At 46.2% G+C, this 14,909-nt stretch overlaps 1 protein-coding gene across 1 annotated transcript in view; it reads left to right on the top strand.

The window, feature by feature from the left end:
- The window catches only part of LOC149435685 (protein mono-ADP-ribosyltransferase PARP14-like), a 99,206-nt gene that overhangs the window by 62,755 nt on the left and 21,542 nt on the right, over positions 1-14,909 (top strand). Inside the window, exons 6-10 of the mRNA XM_089662498.1 lie at positions 30-92; positions 293-472; positions 3,667-3,873; positions 6,536-6,915; positions 7,207-7,435. Of these exons, the coding sequence (XP_089518624.1) occupies positions 30-92; positions 293-472; positions 3,667-3,873; positions 6,536-6,915; positions 7,207-7,435 (1,059 nt within the window). The remainder of the gene's footprint in view (positions 1-29; positions 93-292; positions 473-3,666; positions 3,874-6,535; positions 6,916-7,206; positions 7,436-14,909) is intronic.

Genomic DNA, 14,909 nt, shown 5'->3' with positions numbered 1-14,909 from the left:
TATGTTGCTTCCAATGTTTCTGTTTTTAGGTCTTTCTAAGGCCATTCTCGAAGCTGCTGGAAAAGAAGTTGAAGAGTCTGCCAGAACACTTGGTAATTTTTTCTTTTTCCATCACTGTCTTTGTTTTTCAAATGCCAAAAATGTTTTCAGATGAGTAGATAATGCAGTGATAGGTGACAACAGACTTGTGTATACATGGCTAGAAGGTGGGGGTTGGGTTGCAGGACAGATGGTAGCACTCCAGGAGCCAGGGAACCATTCCATGTACCATACTTCTTTCCTTTTCTTCCAGGTATCCAGCCTAACAAGGGACATGTCATCACTCAGGCCGGAAACCTCAGAAATTGTAAATGGATTCTCCATGTGGCTGGGGCAAACAACGGAGCATCCATCAAGAGACTTGTCCTGGATGTCCTGCAGGAGTGTGAGAAACACCAAGCCACCTCAGTGGCTTTCCCTGCTTTAGGAACTGGTAAACAAAAACTGATTTTTCTCTGACTTGCTCCTCAAAAGCCTGTATAATAATTTTAGAATTCTTTGCTAACATCAAGGCCATCAGTTTTTCTGTCTTGTTTCTTCATTGTCCAGCTTTGGCATCCATAGAAAGTGACAGAAGATACCATAACCTAGACCAGGGGTCTGCAACCTTTAAGACATAAAGAGCCACTTGGACCCGTTTCCGAAGGGAAAAAAAAGACTGGGAGCCGCAAAACCATTGCAACATTTAAAACAAATCCGACACTGCATATATTGTTTCTTACCTTAATGCAGTGGTGGGCAACCTTTTTTTTCAACTGAGCCAAAACCACGATTGAAATTTATTTTGAGAGCCACATTTTTAAAACTGAAAATACATTCCCCATAGTAATTCATCCCCCATAGTAATTCATCCCCCATATAGTAATTCATCCCCCATAGTAATTCATCCCCCATAGTAATTCATCCCCCATAGTAATTCATCCCCCATATAGTAATTCATCCCCCATAGTAATTCATCCCCCATAGTAATTCATCCCCCATATAGTAATTCATCCCCCATATAGTAATTCATCCCCCATATAGTAATTCATCCCCCATAGTAATTCATCCCCCATATAGTAATTCATCCCCCATATAGTAATTCATCCCCCATATAGTAATTCATCCCCCCTATAGTAATTCATCCCCCATAGTAATTCATCCCCCATATAGTAATTCATCCCCCCTATAGTAATTCATCCCCCATATAGTAATTCATCCCCCCTATAGTAATTCATCCCCCATAGTAATTCATCCCCCATATAGTAATTCATCCCCCCTATAGTAATTCATCCCCCCTATAGTAATTCATTCCCCATATTGTGTCAATTCACTTACCTTTGCTCCGCGCGTTCCTCTCGCCGTGTTCCCGCGCCGTTCCGGTCTTCAGGGCGGACTGTGAGAGGAGAGGAGTTCGTCACGCTGCCCCGCCTACATCCTGGCTGCCCCGCCTACATCCTGACAGCCAATGTTTGCCACGCTCCGCGGGCCGGATTAAAAGGTCCGCCGGGCCGTAGTTTGCCCATTGCTGGGCTAGCTGCAGAGTCCTGACTTTTGCGGTGGCCGCCCGAGAGGAGGGAGGGGAGCGGGCGCCCGGCACACAGAAGAGCTGCATTAAAATGTGTAAAGAGGCCGCGGCTTGCCGACCACTGAGCTACGGCAACCCTATTGCCTGTCACCTGGTGGGCAGTGTGCTCCAGAGCCGCAGCAAAGGTGAAAAAGAGCCGCGTGTGGCTCTGGAGCCGCGGGTTGCTGACACCCGACCTAGACAATTCTGATCTTTGCACTTATAGAAACATCAGTACTTTTGAAGATCATTTCCTGGTCTTACACTCTTTGCACTTCCAAGTTCCAGTCTGTGTCAAATGTCTTGACTGTTGGATCCTCCATTATTAATAGTTGATCCATGGACACAGAAGCTGTCTTCTATTTCTTTATCCCTACCATCTGCAGTGCTACCCCCAGAGGAGCCGCTTGTATTTTTGCCCATGTTTCCCTTTGCTTTGCCTCACAGCCAAGAACAAAGTATTTTCCACAGCCAGGTACACACACCCATTCTCTCATTGTCTTCAATGGCCAGTCTAGGAGATGTATGCTTTTGGAATTTTAATGTAGAGCTGGGGATACGGATGGGGAATTCAGTAGGATACTCCAAAATTAGAACTATTCACACTGTGGACATCTAGCTGATCTCTTAGTTGAGCACTTTTGAAGTCCTGGCTGAAAGCAGCTAGAAGACTTCTCTTTGAATTGTAGCAACAAGTAGTTTAGGAGTGAACAAAGTCCCTTTTGCAGTAGTAGTAGTTGCAGGGCTGAGCTCCTCAGGTACAGGCCTGTTATGGCAGACTGTGGCAGTCCAGAAGTAATAGAACTGAACAAGGTCCTATGCAGTCGCAACAATTGGACAAGCTCTTCAGAACACCAGCCAGTGTTCCCGTTTTCTCAGACCCAAGCTGACTATCAAGCACACAGAGTCCCAAAGAGCAAGTGCCAGGCGAGACAGGCGTGCCTCCAGCCTAGCTTGGTTCAATGTTCTCCAGGGAAAGACACTGAACCCTGTGTGCTCACAGAACCTAAATACCACTCCCAGCATGCAATGGGGCCACCCTCCCCTGTAATTGGCTATGGCTGCGTATTTGCCTAGTTCCCTCCCAGGTTCTGGAAGGCTCTCATAGCTTCCTGAAAATAGGCAGAACTCAAGGCAAACTCAGCAGCACCAGAGCATCATGAGTAGACCTGACTAATCCATCACAGCACTCTGTTAAGCAGAGAACCCAACTAGAGATTCCTAACAGACTCTCTGTTAAGCAGAGAAACACAGCTATACTTAACCTAACTATACAAATGCTAGCACCCACCAACTAGGAGAGTGTTACCAGGGGCAGACTGACAACTCATGGGGCCCCAGGGCAATAGGGGATCATGGGGCCCCTTTGTCCTTGCCCAAACTCAAAAAAGCCTATGAAAAATGTACCAAGGGCATTTCATGGGGTCCCCTACTGACCCCGGGCCCTCGGGCAGTCCGCCCCTGGGTGTTACCCATCTATTCTGTAGTAAGATGTCTTTTCTAGTTGCCATAACCTCAGTTTTGATAAGATCCTATATTTTTACTTGTTTGCATTCTCTTTGATGATCTTGAGGTCCTCTACATCATTAGCTATGCATCCTCCTTCTCCCTTCGGGGCCACCCTACAATATAGCTAGGGAGGAGATGGCCAATTTAGACACTTTTCCTCTTGCAGCCGCTTGTCTTGGGAAAGTGCTTGGAGCTGAGACAAGTGTCTGAAGTGGCCATCTCCTCCCTAGCTATATTGAAGGATGGCCCTGAAGCAAAAAGGAAAATGCCCGGCCAACCTCATAGCTAGGCTTAGGAAGCACTCAGCATCATGGGACAAAGTACTAAATGGACTTTGTCCCATAGGGAACAGAACAGACATAGTTCCTAAAGAGAGGACTTAAAGAGAAAGGGGGCATATCAGTCTCCCGTCCCTATGCTTTCCTATGGAACATGCTTGGAGCCCAATAAAGTGACCAATTGTAAAGTGTTGATCTGTAATATACTGATATTCTCCACTTGTAATGTATTGATCTGTAGTGAATCAAGACTGTTTTATTTACTCAATGTACTTGAATGTTTATTCGATGCAGGTGTAGCTGGAATAAAGGGCTCGGTAGCAGCTGATTCAGTACTTGATGCCATGGTGGATTTCACCAAGTCAAAGCTGGTCAGTTCCCTTAGGACTGTAAAAGTGATTATTTTCCAGCAAACTATGCTGAATGATTTCTATGAGAGTATGAAGAAGAAAGATGAGACCGCTCTGCCCCAACTCGAACTCATCTCCCCTGGGCAGAAAGGTGAGTTGTGTTAAGTCAGCAGGGAATATCCTCGAAATTGAACACATGACAGAAATGTTTCCTGAAGCATCAGAAGAACTTGGCAGACAGGGAAAAGGATATCACTTTTAGCATTTACAAATGCAAACAGTATTATAAAGCACAGGCACCCAATATAAATTGGTGCTTATTATATATCACACCTGTGAAGGCCACACTCTTTATCTTCGCCGTGTATGCAGCTGATAAAAGGAGCTCCTTAATTGAGCAGCTCCACAATGGGACTGGGTGGAGGTTTTCTGTGGCCAAAATTAAAATATGTTGAGCTGTATATAAGTTCAACATTTTCCAGGCAATGGTACCGTTAACATCATACAAAAACATTGTAGACAATTGTGTTCTTTAAACCAGGTGGTAGCAGTTTCAGGAAGACCCTTTTCTGTTCCAGCATGACTTTGCCCCACAAGTACAAAGCCAGCTCCATAAAGACATGGTTTGACCAGTTCGGTGTGGAACTTGAGTCTCCTGCACAGATTCCTGACCTCAGCCCTACTGAGCACCACTGGGATGAATTGGAGCACCGATTGTGAGCCAGGTCTTCTCATACAGCATCAGTACCTGATCTCACAAATGGGCACAAATTCCCACAGACATCCTCCAAAATCTTGTGAGAAGTCTTGCTATTATAGCTGCAAAGGGTGAACAACTCAACATTGATGCTATCAATGCTATGCCATGGTTCTAGTATAGAATTTCCAACAAACTCATATAGATGTGATGGCCGGGTAAGCCCATAAACTGTAGGCCATATGGTGTTTGTAGGTCTGCATTGTACCTTCTTTTACCAGACTAAAATGAGAGGAAAAGATGATGTGTTTTGTATGAAGTGTCTGTCTTAGACCCACAAAGGATGTTATCTACAGTCAGTGAACCGTTAATCAAAACATAATATGGAGTTTTCACTTAAATCCATAACTGTTGTCCAAATTTTGTCTAAACCACATTCAGAAATTAGTCTTTCACTTTATATATACAGTTGCAAGAAAAAGTATGTGAACCCCTTGGGATTACGTGGAGTTTTGCATGAATTGGGCATAAAATGTGCTCTGAACGTCATCTAAGTCACAACAATAGAAGAACACAGTCTGCTGAACATAATACTACACAAACATTAGATGTTGCCATGGTTTAATTGCACATAACATGTAAACATTCACAGTGCAGGGAGGAAAAAGTATGTGAACCTTTGGACTTAATAACTGGTTGACCCTCCTTTGGCAGCAATAACCTCAACCAAACGTTTCCTGTAGTTGCAGATCAGACCTGCACAACGATCTGGAGTCATTTTGGACCACTCCTCTTCACAAAACTGTTTCAGTGTAGCAATATTCTTGGGATGTCTGGTGTGAATCGCTCTCTTAAGGTCATGCCACAGCATTTCAATCGGGTTGAGGTCAGGACTCTGACTGGGCCACTCCAGAAGGCGTATTCTGTGCTGTTGCAGCCATTGTTTTGTTGAATGACTTGTATGCTTTGGGTCATTGTCCTGTTGCATCACCCATCCTCTGCGGAGCTTCAGTTGGCGGACAGATGGTCGTACGTTTTCCTGCAAAATGTCTTGATAAACTCTGGAATTCATTTTCCCATCAATGACAACAATCCGTCCAGGCCCTGAGGCAGCAAAGCAGCCCCAAACCATGATGCTCCCTCCGCCATGTTTCACAGTGGGGATGAGGTTTTGATGTTGGTGTGCTGTGCCTTTTTTTCTCCACACATAGTGTTGTGTGTTCTTCCCAAACAACTCAATCTTGGTTTCATCTGTCCACAGTATATTTTGCCAGTAGTGCTGTGGAACATCCAGGTGCTCTTTTGCAAACTTCAAACGTGCTGCAATCTTCTTTTTGGACAGCAATGGCTTCCTCCGTGGTGTCCTCCCATGTACTCCATTCTTGTTTAATGGTTTCCTTATTGTAGATGTGTCAACAAAAATGTTAGCATGTGCCAGAGATTTCTGTAGGTCTTTAGCTAACACTCTGGGATTCTTCTTTACCTCATGCAGCATTCTGCGCTGTGCTCTTGCAGTCATTTTTACAGGACGACCACGCCTAGGGAGAGTAGCAACAGTGCTAAACTTTCTCCATTTGTAGACAGTCTGTCTTACCGTGGACACATGAACATCAAGGCTCAAGGAGATACTTTTGTAACCCTTTCCAGCTTCATGCAAGTCAACAATTCTTGATCGTAGGTCTTCTGAGAGCTCTTTCCTGCGAGGCATGGTTCACATCAGACAGTGCTTCTTGAAACCAGTAAACCCAAAACAGGTGTCAGCAACACATCCAATATCATCACACTGATTGGAGTCAAGGTTGGCTCACTCCTGGCTCCAATTAGCTCTGGGAGAAGTCATTAAGCTAGGGCTTCACATACTTTTTCCTCCCTGCACTGTGAATGTTTACATGTTATGTGCAATTAAACCATGGCAACATCTAATGTTTGTGTAGTATTATGTTCAGCAGACTGTGTTCTTCTATTGTTGTGACTTAGATGACGTTCAGAGCACATTTTATGCCCAATTCATGCAAAACTCCACGTAATCCCAAGGGGTTCACATACTTTTTCTTGCAACTGTATATATTTTTTAGACCAATTAGTGACTTGAAGATTTCTCTCCTTCTAATTGTAGAAAGTGTAATGGAACAAGAAACAGAGAAGCTGGTTCCAAAGTTGAGCTCCTTTCATATGGAAAATGGCATTGAGCCTGTGATGTTCAGCCTGTGCGCCGAAGAAAAGGAGAACCTGAAGAAAACCAAGAAATGGCTACAAGAACATATCGGACATGCACAGGCAGAGAAGGTGATCATGGATGAATGCATTGCTGAAATAGAAGAAGCTGAGATTCAGAAAATATCTGACCTCCAGAAAAAGTTACAGGTCTCAGTCATTTACAAACCACCCAACCCCTCCATCTGGATTGGGGGCCTCACCAAAGATGTCATGTCTGTGTCTGGGGAAATTGAATTTATTCTAAACCGCATCAAAGAAAATAAAAACAGAGAGCGGGCAGCTGAGGAAGAAAAAAAAAACAGAGAACGGGAAGCTGAGAAAAAAAAACAATACAGAGAACGGGAAGCGGAGAAAAAAAAACAATACAGAGAGCGGGAAGCAGAGAAAAAAAAACAATACAGAGAGCGGGAAGCGGAGAAAGAAAAACAATACAGAGAACGGGAAGCTGAGAAAGAAAAACAATACAGAGAACGGGAAGCTGAGAAAGAGAAACAATACAAAGAGCGGGAAGCGGAGAAAGAGAAAATAAACAAAGAGCGGGAAGCGGAGAAAGAAAAACAAAACAGAGAGCGGGAAGCTGAGCTCATCGGTAAGATGGTGGAATGGAGATATGAACATGGAGAGAATATGGCTCCCTTCAATAAGATGGCAAACCTGGAGCTGGAGGAGGCAAACAATGGAAGCCAAACCCAAATTACCATCCAGAGCCAAGGAAACCCAATCACAGTCAGTTTAGATAAGAAAACTGCCACAGATGAGCAAGGAATCAAAATCCGAATCCAACGTGTCATTAAACATGGTAATTATATACATGCTATATTGTAACAACACCCTGCAATCCTCCAAGATAGTCCAATTTTAAATTTCATATTCCAATAATTTTTATTGCACATTTTTTCGAGTAACAAGTAATACTAATGAACAATATCCTGTCAAAAAGTATATATTATAGCACAACGCAAACAGCAAAGTTTATCAGACATAGAACACTATCACGTACCTGGTGATGGAGGCCAATGGAGAGAGGGCTTCCCTTGCGGTTAAGTTCCGGACTCCCCTGAGAGTGGGCCAGCGGGAGTCAGGGCCAAAGTTGCACAGGTCACCTGTAGGAGTGCTGGTTGGTGGTCCACTCAGAAGCACAGGTGGTGCACGGAGATAGGTCTGCAGACAGGAGGCGCCTGTGCGTGGTAAGTAAGCTTTTCCGGGATTTAGATGTTTACTGGGTAGTCGGTTCAAGCCAAGGTCAGGTACCAGGTGGGAATCAGAGCGGACGTAGTCAGATGGGAAAGCCGAGGTCATTCACAGAGGAGCAAGAGAGAGAGTATCTGTAAGCCAAGCCAAGGTCAGATCAGAGGTAAATCAAAGTAGACAGGTCCAGTAGCAAGCCAAGTCGATAACAGCAAAATCACAAGTCAGAACCACTGGAACCAGGAACAGGGCACGGGGAGCTAGAGATCATCCAGCAACTAGAGGAAGTGACAAGCCTCCTTATATAGGCCATCTGGCACCAGACTGAGGCTGATGTGTACTTCTGCGGCCATGTAGAGTACTGGCAGAAATGCCAGATCTTCCAGAACTCCTGCCATGGACAGGACCCTGACAAACATTGAACAGGAGATTAAGATCTCTGTAGTTATTGGGCCACCTAGCTGGGACACAGTACACCACCGATCACATGCCCCCGGGAGCGCACACATGCAGTTAGAGTGGGAGGATGTCATATGATGTCCTCCCAGAATGAGAGAACCTCCGCCCGCTCGTCATTTCCTTATATGGTGGGCGGGAAGTGGTTAATCCTAATCCAGTTCAATAACCTAGTCAAGGGGGATAACCGATTGCTTCCAACGTCTAGCTATAGTAATTCTCGCTGTCAACAACATACAGATGATCAATTTATGGGACTTTCTGGGAACATTATCCGGGAATTTATGAAAGAGAGCCATCTCTGGGGATCTGTGAACATTAACCCCCATCATCAAACTGATGAAATTAAGATGAAAATCCAAAATCTGGTTGCTATCAGACATTGCCATCAGATGTGAAACAGAACCCACCTAGCCGCAACGCCGGAAACATATCGCTGAAGCGGATGGATGCATCCTCGCAGTCCGAGTAGGGACCAAGTTCCATCTTAACAATGTTTTATAATTTGCTTCAATTAGGGTAGTATTGATGGAAATATTTTGCCACTCCAAGAGGTCATAATTGACATTCAGGTCCCGTTCCCAATGCTCCATATAGGGAGCTTACAGTTCTGGTCAGTGAGGAGAGCATATGCTATGGAGACACGGCCTCTAGGGAAATCCCTATTCTGACAAAGGTTCAAAATTAGTAAGTAAGGGATTTCATCCAATGAAGTCAGCTTGGAGTGGATAAATGAAGCAATCTCGTTGTATCTGAAGATTTCTGAACTTTTTTCAAATACTGTAAAGAGTGTATTCCGTCACCCTTAACCGTTTCAATACCGTGCAATTTTACCCCTTCCCTCCCAGGCCATTTTTCAGGTTTCAGCGCTCTCACACTTTGAATGACAATTGCGCGGTCATACAACATTGTACCCAAACTAAAATTTTATCATTTTCTTCACACAACTAGAGCTTTCTTTTGGTGGTATTTAATCACCGCTGGGGTTTTTATTTTTTGCTAAATTAACAAAAAAAGACCAAAAATTTTGAAAAAAAACCACATTTTTCTTTGTTTCTGTTATAAAAGTTTACAAATAAATAATTGTTCTTCATAAATTTAGGCCGAGATGTATTCTGCTACATGTCTTTGGTGAAAATAACCCAAATTAGGATGTATTATTTAGTTTGTAGGAAAGTTATAGAGTTCACAAACTATGGGATAGATCTGAATATTGATCAATCCTGAAGTACTGACAGCCAATCTAATTTCTTGAGGTCCAAGAATGTCAGAACAGTACAGATATCCCCCAAATGTCAGGACAGTACAGATATCCCCCAAATGTCAGGACAGTACAGATATCCCCCAAATGTCAGGACGGTACAGATATCCCCCAAATGTCAGGACGGTACAGATATCCACCAAATGTCAGGACAGTACAGATATCCCCCAAATGTCAGGACAGTACAGATATCCCCCAAATGACCCCTTTTTGCAGAGTAGACAGTCCAACGTACTTCATAAGAGGCATGGCGAGTGTTTTGAAGTTGTATTTTTTTGTCATAATTTTTCGGAAAATGAAAAAATTAAAAAAATTATTTTCACAATTTTTTTTTTTACATACTGTCACCAGTGCAGTACAGCGTCATCATATAACTGGCATGGCGGTGAACAGCGACACTGACTGGTGACAGTATGAAAAAAATATATATATTTTTTTTTTTTTAATTTTTTTTAATTTTTTTATTATATTTAATTTTTTATTACATTTTTTTTTATTTTTTTTAAGATTATTTTTTTCATATTTTACTTTGACCAAAGTAGTGCAATGTTACCATAGTAACATTGTACTACTTTGGGGAAGTGATCTGTATTTTTTTTTTTTTACACAATTTGCTTATAGCAAAGAATTACTTTGCTATAAGCAAGCATTTACCTGAATGAAATCGATTCATTCAGCTTTTTTTTTTTTTTTTTGTGCTGAGCTGTGATTTGGTCACAGCTAATCACATGACATGTGCATGTGATTAGCTGTGACCATTCACAGCTAGGCACTAGTATACAATGGATGGCATCATAAATGAAGCCATCCATTGTATACAACTGTCATGTGACCTGCTGTGATTGGTCACGGCAGGTCACATGGTACCGGCAACGGGAGCCGGTACTCGGATCTGTCATCGTCCGTGTCCAAGGTGCACGGCAGCTGACAGATCGCACTGCTGCGCCGCTCTGCATTAGCGCAAACGGCGCATGTGCGGGAGCACGCCAAATGGCGTGCACCCGGAATGCAGATACACAACTGAAGCCGCCAAACGGCCATTGGCCGGGCGGCTAATGGTTAAGGTAGTCACATATCTGCAACAATCCTTTATTGATCCACCATTGAAAATGGGCAAGCACTAAACCAGGTACAAATTCAGGGTTACAAAAGATCAGAGCCAGGGGTTATGTGGAGATGCTAATGATTTGCAATGACATACTTTGTCCCAGACCGTCAAAGAATGCGACAAAGTAGGGCATAGTATAGGAGGGCGCGATCAATTAGGAAGCTAAAGTAATGAGCCGACTGCTAGGGGGTGACAGGAAAGAGCTTTGCTAGAAACCAAGGGAGGGGTAGATCCATTAGCAGTGGTGCAGGCCAGCTGGGCAATTTGAGCGGCTTGGAAATACACATGAAGATTAGGAAGGCCAATCCCACCTTGCGGTTTAGGAGGCATATAATGTCTTTTGGTTCATCCGAGGTCTTCTATTGTTCCAAACAAAGTGGAGAATATCTCAGCTTGTAGATGCTGCAGCTCCCGTCTCAGAATTGGTATTGGCAAGGTTCTAAAATAATATAGCAATCGGAGCAAAAATGTCATTTTAATCTAGTTGACTCTCCCAAACCAAGACAAGGAGTAGTCGGTCCAACGGCGAAGATCTATAAGTTTTTTTTTAAAGAGGGGAGAATAATTCGCTTGATAGAGGGTCTTGACTGAAGCAGATAAGTGGATTCCTAAATAGGGTAATGAGTTACTTGCCCATTGCAAGTCATAAGTATTTATGAGCTGCCGTTCTACAGGAACGGGTAAAAAAATGTTAAGGACTGTTGTTTTTTGGGAGTTTAGGGACATCCCAGTAAGAGCAGAAAATTGGTACAACAGAGACAGTAGGTTAGGTGCAGCGATCAAAGGGGGGGTTATATACATAAGGACATCGTCAGCAATTAGGGCACATTTATGTTCCTGCTGTCCACAATGGATGCCATGGATTTGAGGATGGGAACGGATTGCCATAGCTAAGGGTTCGATCGCCAGGGTGAAAACCAATGGGGAAAGTGGACAACCCTGTCTGGTGCTGCGTCAAATTGGGGACACAGGGGATCTATAACCTCTAATGGAAACTTGAGCCGAGGGATTATGATATAACAGATGCAAAAAAGCAAGAAACGTAGGACCAAATCCGAAGGAAGTATACAAATACCCCCAAATTAAGCTATTTAACCTCAAACCTACCGGGCACTTCTACCCCCTTCCTGCCCAGGCCAAATTTTCAGCTTTCAGCGCTGTCACATTATGAATGACAATTGCGCGGTCATGCAACACTGTACCCATATGAAATTTTTATCATTTTTTTGTGACAGAGCTTTCTTTTGGTGGTATTTAATCACCTCGGGGTTTTTTATTTTTTGCTAAACAAATCAAAAACCACTGAAAATTTTGTAAATAAGTGATTTTTCTCCTTCACTGATGTACACTAATGAGGCTGCAGTGATGGGCACTGATAGGCTGCACTGATGGACACTGATAGGTGGCACTGATGGGCACTGATGAGGAAGCACTGGTAGGTGGCACTGATGGACATTAACAGGCATCACTGATGGGCACTGAAAGGCAGCACTGATAGGCGGCACTGACTGGCACTGTTAGTTGGCACGGACTGGCACTGTTAGTTGGCACGGACTGGCACTGTTAGGCAGCACTGATTGGCACTGTTAGGCGGCACTGACTGGCACTGTTAGGCGGCACTGATAGGCAGCACTGATGAGCACTGATAGGCGGCACTGACTGGAAGCACTGATATGTAGCACTGACTGGCATTGATAGGTGGCACTGACTGGCACTGATAGGTAAAACTGAAAAGAAGCTCAGATGGGCACTTATATGTGGCATTGTGGCACTGATGGGCACTGGCAGGTGGCATGGATGAGCACTGACAGCTGGCACTGATGGACACTGACAGGTGGCACTGCTGGGGCTACACTTATCATCAGGGCACACTGATCATCAGTGCTCTGATGATCAGTGTAGATGTCCCGTCCGAGGAATGCCGATTACCGGCTCTACGCTCCTCTCCTCTGTCAGCGTGACAGCTCGTGAGCAGAGAAATGCAGATAACCGGCATTTCCCTATTTACATGTGATCAGCTGTGATTGGACACAGCTGATCACATGACCAAGCCGACATCTTCGGCTCTTTCCATTGATCGGTGATCCGCTGTGTCCTTCAGACACAGCGCACCACCGATCGCCCCGCTGCGTGCTTTCACAGCCATGCATGCGCGTTTAGAGTGGGAGGACGTCATATGACATCCTCCCAGAATGAGAGAACCGCCTTGTGTCCGTCATTGTACTATATGGTGAGCGAGATCAGAGTGATAGACCGGCGAATCTGATCCAGTGTTTGATGACCCGAGATGAAACTCCACTGCTCCTTATAAATGTACTGTGACATAAAGGAATTAAGGCGCAAAACCAGGAGTTTTGTTAGAATTTTCAGGTCACAATTAATTAATGAAATGTGCGATAATTGTTAACATCAGTAGAGTCTTTATTAGGTTTGGGAATGACACTGATATATGCTTTGTTCTCGTCTAAAGTAATCACACCCTCCCCTCTAAAAGAATTAAAATAAAGAGTCATATGGGGGAGAAGGTGTTTGCAAAAAGTTTTATAATAGTCATTTGGAAGACGGGAAATTATGTGACGATAGCAATTTAACCACTTCCAGTCCGGACACTTTCCCCCCCTTCCAGTCCGGACACCCCCCCCTTCCAGTCCGGACACTCCCCCCCCTTCCAGTCCGGACACTTTCCCCCCCTTCCAGTCCGAACACTTCCCCCCCCCTTCCAGTCCGGACACTCCCCCCCCCTTCCAGTCCGGACACTTTCCCCCCCTTCCAGTCCGGACACTTTCCCCCCCTTCCAGTCCGAACACTTTCCCCCCCTTCCAGTCCGGACACTTTCACCCCCTTCCAGTCCGGACACTTTCCCCCCCCTTCCAGTCCGGGCACTTTCCCCCCCTTCCAGTGGACACTTTCCCCCCCTTCCAGTCCGGACACTTTCCCCCCCTTCCAGTCCGGACACTTTCCCCCCCTTCCAGTCTGGACACCCCCCCTTCCAGTCCGGACACTCCCCCCCCCTTCCAGTCCAGACACTTTCACCCCCTTCCAGTCCGGACACTTTCACCCCCTTCCAGTCCGGACACTTTCCCCCCCTTCCAGTCCGAACACTTCCCCCCCCCTTCCAGTCCGGACACTCCCCCCCTTCCAGTCCGGACACTTTCCCCCCCTTCCAGTCCGGACACTTTCCCCCCCTTCCAGTCCGGACACTTTCCCCCCCTTCCAGTCCGGACACTTTCCCCCCCTTCCAGTCCGGACACTTTCCCCCCCTTCCAGTCCGGGCACTTTCCCCCCCTTCCAGTCCGGACACTTTCCCCCCCTTCCAGTCCGGACACTTTCCCCCCCTTCCAGTCCGGGCACTTTCCCCCCCTTCCAGTCCGGACACTTTCCCCCCCTTCCAGTGGACACTTTCCCCCCCTTCCAGTCCGGACACTTTCCCCCCCTTCCAGTCCGGACGCTTTCCCCCCCTTCCAGTCAGGACGCTTTCCCCCCCTTCCAGTCCGGACACTTTCCCCCCCTTCCAGTCCGGACGCTTTCCCCCCCTTCCAGTCAAGACGCTTTCACCCCCTTCCAGTCCGGACGCTTTCCCCCCCTTCCAGTCAGGACGCTTTCCCCCCCTTCCAGTCCGGGCGCTTTCCCCCCCTTCCAGTCCGGGCGCTTTCCCCCCCTTCCAGTCCGGGCGCTTTCCCCCCCTTCCAGTCCGGACACTTTCACCCCCATTCCAGTCTGGACGCTCCCCCCCCCCTTCCAGTCCGTACACTTCCCCCCCTCTTCCAGTCCGGACACTTTCCCCCCCTCCAGTCCGGACTCTTCCCCCCCTTCCAGTCCGGACACTTTCCCCCCCTTCCAGTCCGGACACTTTCCCCCCTTCTAGTCCGGACACTTTCCCTCCCTTCCAGTCCGGACACTTTCCCCCCCTTCCAGTCCGGACACTTTCCCCCCCTTCCAGTCCGGGCGCTTTCCCCCCCTTCCAGTCCGGGCGCTTTCCCCCCCTTCCAGTCCGGGCGCTTTCCCCCCCTTCCAGTCCGGACACTTTCACCCCCATTCCAGTCTGGACACTCCCCCCCCCCTTCCAGTCCGTACACTTCCCCCCCTCTTCCAGTCCGGACACTTTCCCCCCCTCCAGTCCGGACTCTTCCCCCCCTTCCAGTCCGGACACTTTCCCCCCCTTCCAGTCCGGACACTTTCCCCCCTTCTAGTCCGGACACTTTTCCTCCCTTCCAGTCCAGGCCAATTTTCAGCTTTCAGCGCTATCACACTTTGAATGAC

Source organism: Staurois parvus, unplaced genomic scaffold (genome assembly GCF_062004578.1).
Source record: "Staurois parvus isolate SC_StPar_1 unplaced genomic scaffold, SC_StPar_1.0 ptg001482l, whole genome shotgun sequence".
Taxonomy (NCBI): Eukaryota; Metazoa; Chordata; class Amphibia; order Anura; family Ranidae; genus Staurois; species Staurois parvus.
The sequence above is the reverse complement of the archived record's forward strand: the minus strand, read 5'-3'. Positions and strand labels throughout refer to the sequence as shown.